Genomic DNA, 14,794 nt, shown 5'->3' with positions numbered 1-14,794 from the left:
CGTGCTGAGACATTTATATAGGCAAATGCAAATTATTTTGCTAGGGTTCGATTTTCTGACTTGATTTCACACATACATGCATGAGCCATCCTTTTCTAGACTTCAATATTCGACTTTATGAGACTATTTCGCCTACTGAAGGAAGGATTACATTGGTTTAAACATCACATTGAAAATCAAGAGTAGATTTGGAGGCATTCAAGAGGCAATTTAGGGTTCATCATTTAGATTTGGGAATTTAGGGCTTTTCATCCAACTTGAAGAAGAAGGGTGTATATGCTTTCAAATTGCTTTTCTGTATTTATTCCTTACTTTGTCTTACTTATTAGCATGAGTAGCTAGAATTGTTGAACCCATTGGGGTTCCTATGTTGTTGGATTGCTTTTAATGTTTATGAGACTTTGATTATCAATGCTTGTTTCTTCTTGCTTTCATTATTAATGAGAAATCACATTATTCATGAAATGTGGTGAGTTGTGGTGTTTAGATTGCTCTATGTAATTGAGAAGTTCATTTAGCAATTGGAAATTTGAATAGTAAGAATTGGTTAATGATCACTTAGAGATAAGGGTAATTGACTAGCCGGATTAAGAATTAACAACTCTTAATAGTAGTGGATTTAATCTTAAGGCTAACATAAAATCAATCGTTAGGAAGAGATTACATCATTTAGGTTCTTAGGTTTAGGAATTTGATATTCTCGAGAGGGAAATCAAATTCAATTTAGAATCCGCTCACAGGTAATCGCAATTAGTAATCAATATAATCTTTACCTTCACTAAAATCCAACCAACTTAGGTCCCCTTGGGTTTGCTTTTTTCTTTGATTGTTTCACGAAATCCTTTCAGACTGTTTGACATTTAATTAATCATTTTGCTTGCATCTAGTAATAGAATAGCAACTTCATCGATTTGTTAAAGTTAGATAATAAAAAGATGGTACAGTAGTTCTAGGATCACCCTTTCCCGAGAATACGACCTTGATACTCACCATTAGTGCTAGTCTGCACTGACAAGCTCACTGCCTTAGATTGTAGCTACATAAATTAGCCTATCAAGTTTTGGTACCATTGCCGGGGATCCTTTTGTGTGAACTAGAGTGAATTGCTCCATGGCAAGTTGGTGCTCTATCGCACCATGAGGGCTCCAGTATGAGACGATTGGGTCTCAAAAGAATGGGACGCTCCCTAGAATCATGTTCGTTATGGAACTTGATATGTAGGAGGTGCTTCGGAGGCAGCAACAGTAGAGGAATCTCAGATGTAGGATGGCCTGGAGCATCGGGCAGATCGACCCTCAGTTGGCTCAGGAGCACTAGGGGCACGATGGATGAATTATAGACAAAATAGTTGGGTAAACAAGCAAAATAAAGAAAGATAAAAGATTCCATAAAGTAAGTCAGAAAAAGTACTTGAGCCATGATGTCATCATCGAACGGCACAGTCCCTAGCAACTGAGAAATAAAGGTAGTATAGTCCGTCCCCGAGACCAAATAGTGAGATCCTCGGGCTTATCATATCTGCTAAACATATAGTTAGCTCCTCTCCAGTGAGATTCACTGTCTAGAACATAGAGAGAGGTGGAGGCAAGAGGACTCAGTGTTTGTTAGGTCCTCATCCCACCCATAAATCCTCTTGCCTAAATACGATGCATGATAGGCAGGCTCGACTAATAGAATCTTTCTATGCTCGAGGTCAGCAATAGAGAGCATATAGGGATCCCAATGACGATGCTCCCCTAACCAATCGCTCTAGATCTGCAAACCGGAAAGGTAAGTAACTTTATAGATTACAAAAGTAACTAATTTTTTTGTTTACCTTATCCCACGTTAGGGAGTTGATCCACATACGGTGCACATGGACCTGTGCCCACTCTAAGGGAACACTCTTGCTTGAGCCCCAGCGATTTAAGTGTGGGAAGGCCCATGATGTATAGATGGGCTGTGAACCCACTAGAAGGCTGATCTCCAAAGCCCAGACCTACAAAACAGAAATCAGTAATTGTAATGCAAATAAGAGGGAAGGGGAAAAAAATGAAAAGATAGATTAGAACTTACATGTACATTATGCCAGAAGCCGCATATCCTCTTACTTCTGCTGATAGTGATGTCCATCTAATGGTACAAATAAGCGAGAGTAGCTCACCCCCAATTATAGGAGGAGACCTGATCTAGATCCCACAGCGGGGCTTGGTAATGAAAGTTTAATGAATTTCCTAAGTCCTTGAACAAGGTAGTCCCAAAAAGATATACCAAGAAGGCTCGGGCCATCTGATCCACCTCTCGAGCATTTTAAGGCACAAAGCCTCTGTAATGGAGAGGAATGCTTTAGTAAGCAACATAGCGGGTGTTCTTGTACGCTGTAAAGAACCCAAGTAAGTCTATGATATAGTGCTCTCGGATATCAGAGCGCTGATTATGAATGGCGTCATCAAAGGCGATAGGGATACCCGAGAAGTCTATCCATGTGATAGTAGCAAGGAGACAGTGTCAACTCACCGATCGAGGTGTGGAAGCTGTAAGTGGTGTCCATCCACCTCTTGAGCAATGCGTATATAAAATTATGATCCCTCCTCCCAATAACGGATGGAAGCATAGCCATGAATGGATGAAAGCCGGTGTCACTAATCCTAGCTTGGACAAAACTGGGGAGCTCATCAAACCACTCACGGACCCTGTAGAAATTTTCGGCGACCCAGATCGATACAACATCACTTTGAAAAAGCGCAGACACATGTATTAAATACAATTCCTGCATAAAAAGGACTCTAAACAGGTAATTATAGCATTTATCTATTGATCTTTTATGTTAAAATACCCTAAAAATCTAATTTCTGCCCATTCACGGTCAATTCGAACTATGCAAAGCCGATTAGCTCAGCATAAAGCTGAATCAGCAGTGCATAGAGCCAACCGGCTCTATAGGTTAGGGCATGCAATTTTTTTGAGTTTTTCACAAATTTATCATGCATTTTGAGCAAATAACGTGTGTACCTAGTATGTAAGTGATAGGAACAAAGTCTAAAGCTGGAAAAATACCTCTCCGACGGTTGAAAACGCCTGGTGAATGTTCAATTTCGCTAAGAGAGAAATTTTCTCTTCTTTTACGAGCCTAAAGTCACTCTGGCGGGAAATCGGTGATAAGAACTCCCAGTTGGGTGCAGTCGGAATACGCTTAGAGAATCTAAAAGTTGAGGATGCCATTTCTAGACCAGTTTCATAGAATTCGGCTATGAATTGGTTGAGAAATTGAAGAAAAAGCAAAAGAAAAAAAATAGGATAAGGTGGTGTATGAAAAAGAATGAGGGTATATATAAGCCTTAAAGAGGGTAAACTAAAATCCAAGACGAGCTCCTAGGAGGCACATGGATGGCTAGTTTGCATCCCGAGGCAAAAATTATCAATCTGGTCCATGACCCATCAAAAATTATGTTTTAGTCCTTGAGTAGCCCAAATACCAACATAGCTTCTGAAGGATGTCAATTGAGTCAGATTTCCCCACGGGGTGGGTGTCACGACCCTATCTGTTAGCCCGTGACCGGCACTAGGGAATGGGTAGGTGTAAGGCCATCGAATCTCGTAGTAAGCCTAACACTCACTGACTTAAATAAATCTCAATCTTAGATTTCTGATGCCATAATTTCGTAACCATTGAATTTACACAATTAATTCGGTCTGCCAGAAGAATTAGGCAAGATCCGAAACTACAAAGCATTACAACTGATACATCTACTATTTCTACTGCGGAGAATCTAAGAATTTATAAATTTACATACCAAATCAAATGCATCACTCGATGATGAAGGAGTCGGGTTACTAGATAAGAGTCGCGTGAAGACTAACAGTCACGGATATGAAACTAATTAGGAACCTCTCATTTCGAGCTCAACTTCTCGGGAACTTTCCTCGGTAGAAAAAGAAATTTCAATCACAAGACCTATCGATAGAACCCTTAAGGAAAACTGGCGAACCTGAGAATCCGCGATCTTGACTTATTGCTCCTCAGAAATCAAAACTTCACTTACTTCTACACACTGAGGGTCTAACACGAGCAAGGATCGAGAATACACTTCCCCAACAAAGACCTACGAACAATTGGATTGACCTTAGAGAACATTATTTGGCGGCAAGTCCAACTTGCATGCCACCTCACCGACCTGTCGACAATTCCAAGGGTTCCCATAACTTGCCTTCCTTATCAAACCGCATCACTTCTAGCACATGAGACGCCTTAGGAATACATACTTTCTAATACAAATCTCCACGTGCTCCCACTTCGGGTTCGCACAACTTCTCTACTTCCTGAAAGCTGTCTTCAGTTGCTCGCGAGAAAAGAGTCTCCTCTAAAAGATCTGGACTAACTCTGGTCCTGCTAAAATCCACTTGCCAACTACCTTTCTAGTGACATGTCCCTTGCACGTACCGAAAATCCTTAACATCCACATCACATTATTTCATCCATCTGGTTGCGATAACCGACACAAAACCATGCCATTCTGACATGAAATTCCTTTACGATTGAAATTCAGAAGTCTCATCTATAATCCAACATGGGGCCTACTGCGCTGTAGATTCATTCTCACAGCCACTCAGCTTGTCATCTAGAGAATTCCTAAGCTAACACAATTTAATTGAAAGATTTATTTATTTATTTACTTTATAATCATCACTGATAAATGTTTTATTATCTTGAAAAACACTTTTATAAAATCATAAAATCTCTAGCCATTTTCTTTATATAAAATTCTACAATATCGCGCACTAGGGTGATGATGCCCCCTATCACCAAGGGTTGCAATGCACGATGTATGATGCATGTCCTAAAAATGAAATTATGCATGCCTAACAATGAAATGCCATAATGATTTCTTATGGGGCTGGACGCAATATTATATTTTAAAACATTTTGTTCTACTTAGAAAAATAAATAATGTTTGCTTAAGTTTCTCTAGATTCTGAGCGTCCGAAAACACTCATACCACCTTTCTTAAGCTTCTTACAATCACCAAACTCGGCCATAAAAGCTCTGACATCTGCTCGACTTCTGCACACTAACTTCGACGCTACTCATTAAGGCGATGCCTGATGCGATGATGAGGCAGTTCATAACACGACTGCAACCTCGCTCTGCACTAATTCTAACTGCGGTGCCCACCATCGAAACAACAATCGAAGTATCCAAGGGCCTGACTACACTAATCACTAGAAGAAAACGACACGAGTCTATCGCATTTCAGATCTTCTCATCGCTATAAAGCTCATTCTCAGCACAACATCAAAGACAAGCTTGCGAGAAAAGAATGACAGACTCTCTAACAGTGAAAGCTGAGACACTAGAGTCAATGAAAACAACAAGACAAAATTGATCCTAGCTCCGCAGTACCAAGAATCTTAGCCTAGGCCGAAGGAAATCTAAACCTAAGCTCTGATACCGACTTTGTCACGACCCCATCTGTGGGCCCGTGACCGGCACTAGGGAATGGGTAGGCGTAAGGCCATCGAATCCTGTAGTAAGCCTGACACTCACTGACTTAAATAAATCTCAATCTCATTTTTCTGATGCCACAATTTCGTAACCATTGAATTTACACAATTAATTCGGTCTGCCAAAAGAATTAGGCAAGATCCAAAACTACAAAGCATTACAACTGATACATCTACTATTTCTACTGCGGAGAATCTAAGAATTTATAAATTTACATATCAAATCAAATACATCACCTGATGATGAAGGAGTCGGGTTACTAGATAAGAGTCGCGGGAAGACTAACAGTCACGGATATGAAAAACAGTAAAATTGAGACTGTCAGTCTCGAGAGTGAGTTAAAATCATATATCCAAAAACATTTGCATATACTTCGATCATACATTTATTTAATTTGAAATAAACATAAGTCATGTAAAAACATACGTGTCATGTCATACTTAAATAAAATAATTTTCACATACAACAGGACGGAATACTTCAGTAGAACCCTAATCCCAACACAACATCTCGATCAATCTCATTACTGACATCTCGACTAATCTCAACTCTAACATCCCGACTAATCTCATTCCAACAGGACTGGCGCCCAGAGAGTAAAGCTCGATCAGGGACCTTACCTCCAGTCTGGTCACTTGTCTCAGCCTTTTGGCTCTCTTAATCCAACAAGTCTGGCACCCAGAGAGCAAGCTCGATCAGGGTCCTTACCTCCAGCCTGAACACTTGATTTCCAACTAAGCCGGCGCCTAGAGAGCAAGCTCGATCAGGGACCTTACCTTCGACAAACACACTCTACTAAGCCTAGAGAGCGATGCTCGACCAGGGCAAGTCCTAAACTTTCCTTTTAAATTTACCATTTTACCCATTTTCCATCACGCATGGATTTATACCGGTACACTCATCAAACCAATATGTTCTACTGTCGTCCCATCTCGGGTTATCATGCAATAATAAAATCAATGATACCTTAAATGATATATAAATGAATAGTAACCAAAAGCATGATACAAATGAAAAATAATTAAATGAAAAATAATTAAATGAATAATTTGAACTTGCAATAAAATAATCACGATAGCAAATCAAAAATTTATGCATGACACGTGCATAATCGATATATGACTTTAACTCACAGCTTTGGCGACCTCCTAGCTCTGCTCCGGTGCCTCGGGTGGAGCGAGCCGAACAGACAGATTATCTAATCACGGAAAACAATTTGTCAATAATGCTGAACAATTTACAATTGACCCTAGGTCTAGATTCCTAGGACTGACTGTCTAAAATCTCGACTCGGAAGAATTCTACCAAAAATTCGGTAGTACCTCCCCTAAAATATGGACATTTACCCCCCGTAAAATGGGTCCAGGACCTGCTAGAAAAACACTTCAAATATCCAGCAATTTAATACAACGGGAGTCGGGTCCCCAAGACTTCACTATTTTTTCGACTCCGCCACACAGCATAAAAATCACGACTACGGCAGGCAGTCCGACAAACTATTATTTTTCACTCACAAATATCACCTAATACTCAACATAAATCAAGAAGCATAAATTAAATCAAAGAATTCTTAAATCAACGGCAGAGAAAATTACCGAGACACTTGATCGCTCGGTCGACTCGCCTCCAACCGTCGAAGTCCGATCGACGATCCGAACATACCATCGGACTCAATACGACGCACTGATGACGATCCCTGCTTCCAATTTTCCGATCCGACCCCCGATCATCCGGAGCAATTTGCAGACGATCTCGGCCATCGATTTGCAAACGGAGTCTGATCGCCACGAAATCGGTGCCATTGCAAAGCTTGAGCTAAGAGGAGTCCGGATACGTCCTCCGATCATCCATAGCTCGCCGAAAAATCCAAAAATGCCGGCTGCCCCTATTTTCTCTCTCCACCGCGAACTTCTGTTTCGGGCCACCATAATCGACACCGCCGCCGCCAAAACAAAGCCAAGACCGATGGGAGTCGATCACCGCTAAGATCAGCGGCCACCGACGCTGGAAGCGCACGCACGGCGGCAAGGAAGTTTCACCTGCTTCCTTGCTCCCACACCTACCAACGCGCTGATGCCGAACCTGCCGCCGTCAACTCTCTTTCTCTCTCTCTTTTCCCGGCACCCCAACACCCCCCTCTCTACTTTCCCTTCTTCCCCGATTTCTTTTCTTCTTTCTTTCCTTCCATATCGGCTTTTGGCCCCCAAACTTTTCTTCCTTACATTTGGTCCCTCAACTTTTTTAATTACAACAATTTCGTCCAGCAAAATTTCCAGTTAACCCCTAAACTTTTCTTTAGCCTTTCAATTAAGCCCCTAACTATTTAATTTGGGCCAAATTAGAATTATTGAAAATACACAATTACATATAATACCCCTTCCGATATATTTATTTACAAAAATACGAAACTTACAAATTTTTATTATACCCCTATAATAATAAAATTATACTTTTAATCCTCATCCCACAATAAATTTTCAATTTCGTCCTAACACACAATTAAATTAAATAATCAATTTGCTAAATATTTTCCGACTTAAAATCTAACACCATTAACTAATTAAAATACCCTTTTTTCCAATAATTCTTTTATAAAATATCCTTTACAATTTCTTTCATAACTCTAAAATATAGAATTTAATTAAATATATTCATTTGGGGAAAATTGAATAACCAAAATATAATCTATTTCTAAAATAATTTACTTAATTAATTTCTTAAAAAAAATCAAACTAATAGGACATAGAAAATAACTTCTTTATTTATCTAGCATTAAGATTCCACTTAATTCATTCCAATTTAAACCAAATAAAAATATAATTAAATTAATTTAAATAAAACTCATTTATTATTCATTATTAATACTATCTTTATTAAATGAAAATTCTGGGTATTACAGTGGGAATCTCTAATCAAAAGCACCAAGAAGTGGAAAATTACCAAATTGACCCGAAGTGGTAAAATTATGAAAAACAGCCAAAGAGAACTCTTTGCAAAAATAAAATCAATGGGCATGACTCCCAAATCGATGGGCGTGGTACCCATATCAAAGGGCGTGGCTCTCATATCGACGGGCTGGTTCCTATCAACGGGTGCGGTTCCCATTTCAACGGGCATGGTTCCTAGAATCAACAGGTGTGGTTCCCAAATTAACAAGCGTAGTCCCTAAAATGGACTAGCGTGGTTCCCAAATTCAAGCAGGCGAAGTCCTTAAAACTCAAGTAGGAGTAGTCCCCACATCAAATTAAAATCCTTTTCGAGCTTACGGGGCGTGCTTCTACAGCTCATCAAGATATCCTTTTTGCCATATCCCTGATATTATAATTTGTCTCGATTTATTTGAACGCATGCATGCTTATAAATTTTGACAAACCGTAGGTAGCTGTCTGCATCCATTTCTCAAATCTAGATATCGAGAGAATTACAGAAAATCCGACTATAAAAGTTACTACCTTTCTCGAGTCTCAAAGATTGAGAAAGGGCGAATTTGAGAGAAGGATGTGATTAATTGGACTTAAAATTACTTTTCTAGAATCAATTTGGACCCAATTGATAAAAAAATAAAGTTTGAGAGATAAAATGATAGTTTTCACAAGTTTAGGGACTAAATTGTCAAAATTTTCAGAAATTCCGCTCCTTAGAGCCAATCGGCGATTGGCTCTACACAGGCTAATTGACTATTTTTTAAAATTTTCATGTTGTTTATTTGTATTTTTGAACTATAACGCCAAAAATTGGTATAAATTTTTTTTTATAAGGTATTTATGATAATTATTGAGATTTCTTTAATATTTGTATGATAATTGTTTGAAATTAAAAAAATAAATCCCTTTTGATTTTATATTAATTTAATAAAGGGGAAGAATAATTTCAATCTTTTTTTAATAATTTAATGATTATCAACACATCTCCTAAGGTTCCCTAACCTTACTCCTATAAATAGAATAGTATGATGCCCTAGGTCTAGGGTTAACAACACTTTATTTAAGAAATAGAGCTGAAAAACTAGAGTAAAAAAAGTTACATCGATATACAGAGAGAAAATCCATAGCAAGCCACTAAGAAAGAACTTTCAAATTAGGAAACCCCTTGAAGAACGACATTGATTTTTTTTGAAAATTCAAGAAAGGAAGAACTGGATTCTCATCCCCTCTTTGATTTAACAACTTCCTCATCTCTTGAGACTGACAAAACGACAACTAAGAGTGACAATCTGAGGGTTCCCTACATCAACATCTCTTCTTTCCTTGCTTCTAATATTTTAGTTACATTTATTAAAACATATTAGGAACATTATTTTATGTGTATTTCACATAATTCACATGATTAGATTGGAATTCCATTCTGTTTAGTATGCTGATTTTATTGGGTTTTGAATTTGATAACCTAAGGTTTTAAAATCTGATTTAATTAGGATTTTGAATTAGATTGGTTAATAATAGATATAATTAGGTTATATTTCCATTTTCTTGTTAATTATATGTATTCCAACTAATTTCTTTTCCCTTTATGCATGTAAAAATTAGTTCTAGATGCAAAAGTTGAGAAAAAACCATTGAAAACCTTTCCAAGCCTCCAGAGCCGATCGACTTAATGTAAAGCCTATTCGGCTTTGCATTGAGCTAATCGGCTCAGATCGGCTCTTCACCCTAAGCCGATCGATTGAGTACATTATTAGGCTGATTTGTTTTTTATTTTCTTGATTATTTTGGCAATTTCTAGCACTGTAACTTATTTTTACGGTTTTCTTTACGTTCTTTTTAGTTGCAGGCGGGTTGCAATAGCTAAATTTATTTATTGTTCTTTATTTTTACTTTTATCTATGATGGATGCCAAATATATGTTGTATGATTACCTAATTAATATTGGTTAGATAGAGTTAGGGCTTAAAATTGGACCTGACATGAAAATTGTAGTTTATTAGCTTAATTAAGATGGTAATTGGGCTTTAACTTAAAATTCATATAGACTTAATGGGCTTTGTCATGCTTAATTAGGTTAAATAAGGCCATATTAGATTTAGGATAACTAAATTAAGCGTCTTCATACAAAGTACTCAATTAAGCATAAAGGATGAAAATTTAAAGCATAATCTATAATTGGGCTAGACTAGGTAGGGCCTTATATAAAATTAATTAGTAAGTTAGGCTAATAACTTTGATTATATGGCTTGAGCTTTAATAAAACAGGCTAGACTTAGGTGGACCTCATATGCTGTAATACTTGATATGTAAAAATATTTATGTTGCATTTATAGGGAATAGCCTGTTAAACAATAAAATTATAGACAAATATACATAAACACTAAAGTTGGCTTCCAGATCTATCTCTGTATTTGTGACATAAGCTTCTTTATGGAATCAAGAAACGTCACTCATTAGTAAAAGTGTCCCGGTTATCCGGGTGGCGACTCCCATCTCCATGCTAGTCTCTGTGACTAGTTAGCGTATTCCCAATTAGGTTGAAAAGTCAAGCAAAGCCGTAGTCACTAAAGACATTTGGGTGCGTGCCCGAAACTGCCACCTACACTCGTTAATCTAATTCAGTTTATTGGGCTTGAATGAATCTAATATGGGCTTAATGAGCATAAAGGAGTTTGGGCCTAATTAGCTCCAGCAAAGAAGGCCCATGTATGTGACTTACAAAAACTAGGGATTCTTACTCCAAATGGACGACTATATAGTATTTTAGGAGTATTAGGACTTTATTTTTAGTTATTTCTTTTAGTTAGAATGCTTATCTCTATCTTATTTGAGTGTCATTCCTTAATAGCTTAGAATTAGGGTCTTTTTAAAGGCTATAAAAGCCTAGTACGAGTTTTTAAGTTAATAATTGATGATTAATATATTTTATGAGTTTATACTTTATTCTTAGTTCTTAGTGACCTAAGAGTCAATTGATCTATATTTTGATATTAACAACCAAATGAAATATTGCTAACATTATGTTTGAGTGTCTATATGGCAATACTTTAAAAGATCTCAGATTGGCCAGAGCTTCCTTAAAGTTTCAAGAAAGTCCTGTAAAAAAGATCTAAAAAGGGCGAGGTCGCTTTTTGCATGGCCAAAATCATACAAGTTATTGAAAAGTCCATCTGACATCTTGCTAATGACAAAGCGACATTTGGCAGTCAAATAGTCAAAGCGTCAAGTAGCACGAGGGTGCTCCATAAGAGCGAGGGTGCTCAATCTTGGAGCTTAAGACTAAAAATGGCAGTTAATACCGCGATGAGAAGTGTGCGGGTGCTTTTAAGCGCGAACAAGACAAGTGCGAGGGTGCTTTTAAGTGCAAACAAGACAAGTGCGAGGGTGGTTTTCACAATTAATGCGATGCCAGTAACCGTTGAGATATCAGCCATTGTCAACACTGGTTTCTCGAATACAGATATCAAGGGAAAAAAATGAAAAACCCTATAATGAGAATTACTACTTTCTCGGGTTTGAAAAGGCAAAGGACAGGTGAATTTGAGGCTGGATTCAAGGTTAATCTGGCTCGATTTAGCTTTTTGAAATCAATTTGGACCTAATTGTTATAAAAAATTAAGTTTGAAGTAACTTAAAGGCCTGCAAACGGTTATTAGAAAATACAAATGGAATATCTTTGCAAGCAATTGAGTCAAAGGTCTAGCAAGCTTAGAAAAATCTTTAATGAACCATCTGTAAAAACCTGCATGACCAAGGAAACTCCTAACAGCCTTAACCGAGCTAGGGGGTGGCAACTTAGCAATGGTCTCTACCTTGGTTCTATCTACTTCCATCCCTGCATGTGAAATCTTATGCCCTAGCACAATACCCTCTCTCACCATAAAATGACACTTTTTCTAATTCAGCATAAGGTTAGCTTCTATACAGCGCGCAAGCATACGCTCTAAATTAAGCAAACAATAGGTAAAAGAGTTACCAAATACCGAGAAATCATCCATGAACACCTCTATGGATTCTTCAATCATGTCACGGAAGATCACCATCATATACCTCTGGAAAGTAGCAGGTGCATTGCACAAACCGAATAGTATCCTCGTATAAGCGAACGTACCATAGGGGCAAGTAAAAGTGGTTTTCTCTTGGTACTCAGGTGCAATTGGAATCTAAAAATAACCTGAAAAACTATCAAGAAAGCAATAAAACATATGCCCTGATAAACGTTCTAACATCTGGTCAATAAAGGAAAAGGGAAAATGGTCCTTCAGAGTTGCATCATTGAGCCTCTTGTAGTCAATGCAGACTCGGGAACCAGTTACTGTCCTAGTCGGTATCAGCTCATCCTTCTCATTCTTAACCACCGTCATACCTCCCTTCTTGGGGACAACCTGCACAGGACTAACCCAAAAGCTGTCAAAAATAGGGTAAATCAAACCTGCATCTAGAAGTTTAATTACCTCTTTTTTGACTACTTCCTTCATGTTCGAGTTTAACCGTCGTTGTGGCTGTACCACTAGCCTGTAAATATCCTCCATTAGGATCTTATGTGAATAATAGCTGGGGTTAATTCCAGGAATGTCTGCAATCTTGTATGCAAAGGCCTAAGGATAATTCCTGAGGGAAGCTAAAGTCATCTCCCTTTTCTCAAGAGTCAAATCAGTTGCAATGATCACCGACAGCTTCTCCACCTCATCCAGATAGGCATAGGTCAAGTGCTTAGGCAACTCCTTTAACTCTAGGGCTGGTGGCTCCTCAAGTGAAGGTCTCAATTTCTGCACCCTTGACCTGTCAATATCAATGAAATGGTCAGCAGGCCTACTAGGCTCACTAGTGAGCAAATAAGCAAGTTGTTCTAACACATCCTCGTTAGACAACTCCTCCTCATCCTCAGCCTGTAATGCCACCTGCAAAGGATCATCAAGTAATATCTCTTACAATTTAGACCCCACAATATCATCCAAAACATCCATAAAATATATAGTATCATCATGGTCAAGTGAATGTCTCATAGAAGTGCTAAGGTCAAAGGTAACAGTCTCATCACCTACTCTAAGTTATAACTTCCCATCACATACATCTATAACAGCCCTAGATGTTGCAAGAAAAGGTCTACTTAGGATTAAAGGTACGCTACTCTCACCCTCCATATCCATAACAACAAAATCAACAGAAAATATAAACTTGTCTACTTTAACAAGTACATCCTCAACTATCCCCCTAGGAAATTTCATAGTTCTATCCACTAACTGTACGCTCATCCTAGTGGGTTTTGGCTCACTCAAACCTAACTTTTCAAACAAACTGCTAGGTATTAAATCGATGCTAGCTCCTAAGTCAGCTAAAGCATCACTAATATGCAAATCACCAATAATACAGAACAATAAAACTCCTTGGATCACGCTTCTTTACTGGCAGCTTGTTTTGAAGAATGGATGAGCACTCCTCATTTAGTGTCACTAGCTCCAAGTCCTCCAACTTTTTTTTATAGCTTAAAATCTCCTTCAAGAATCTCACATACCTGGGCATCTGCAATATAGCCTCAACAAAAGGTAGGTTAATACTCAACTGCTTAAATAAACCTAAAAACTTACTAAACTGCTGGTTAACCTTTTCCTGCTTCAACCTGGCAGGATATGGAATTGGCAGCTGGTATTCTCTCAGAGGACACTTCTTCTTGTCCTCGGTTTGTGCAAGCTCTATCACCTTAGCTTCGGGCTCCTCTCTGGCTGGCTCATCCTGTATAACAATATCATCATCAACCATAGGTAAAGAGCTAGTTAACTCCTTACCTGATCTCAAGGTGATAGCCTTGACATGCTCCCTCAGGTTTGACTCTATAGTGCTGGGGAGCATCCCTAGCTGTCTCTCAGCCAACATCTTAGAAATCCAGCCTATTTGATTCTCTAAATTCTGTATAGAGGCTGGTGATTTTTAAAGGCTGTTTCCATTTGCTGAAACATGATCTCAAAAGTGGACACAAATTTCATCATCAACTCCTCTAAATTGGACTTCTTCTCCTGGTTCTGAGGTAGTTGAGGGAGAACAGTTTGCTGTTGGTGCAACCACTGAAATCCTGGTGGACCTTGGGTATTGTTATTTTGTCATCCGAAGTTGGGATGGTTTCTCCACCCTGGGTTGTATGTGTTGCTGTATGGGTTATTTTGCTGCCTGGGCGCATTTCCCATGTAATCAACATGTTCATGGTCAGTGATGTGTGCTAAGTCAAGCAAGACTATGACCTAAGGCAGTGTACCTATCAGTGGAGTATAGCTAACGGCGAGTACCAAGTGTTGTACTCCCCAAAGAACGTGTGAACCTAAATCTACTCAATCTTCTCTGTTATCTAATCACAGAAAATAAATGGTGTTAATGAATAATTCCTAAATTAACT

General features: G+C 38.4%; 1 protein-coding gene across 1 annotated transcript; it reads right to left on the bottom strand.

Moving 5' to 3' along the window:
- Positions 1-13,004: 13,004 nt before the first annotated feature.
- LOC125370633 lies at positions 13,005-14,280 on the bottom strand. The gene is made up of 3 exons (XM_048376925.1): positions 13,922-14,280; positions 13,479-13,752; positions 13,005-13,307 (listed from the first exon to the last, which is right to left on the bottom strand). Exons 1-3 carry the CDS (start codon positions 14,278-14,280, stop codon positions 13,005-13,007), a joined length of 936 nt encoding a protein of 311 aa, XP_048232882.1.
- Between the last annotated feature and the right edge of the window lie 514 nt (positions 14,281-14,794).

Source organism: Ricinus communis, chromosome 7, assembly GCF_019578655.1.
Source record: "Ricinus communis isolate WT05 ecotype wild-type chromosome 7, ASM1957865v1, whole genome shotgun sequence".
Taxonomy (NCBI): domain Eukaryota; kingdom Viridiplantae; phylum Streptophyta; class Magnoliopsida; order Malpighiales; family Euphorbiaceae; genus Ricinus; species Ricinus communis.
This window is presented reverse-complemented; position numbering and strand designations above follow the sequence as displayed.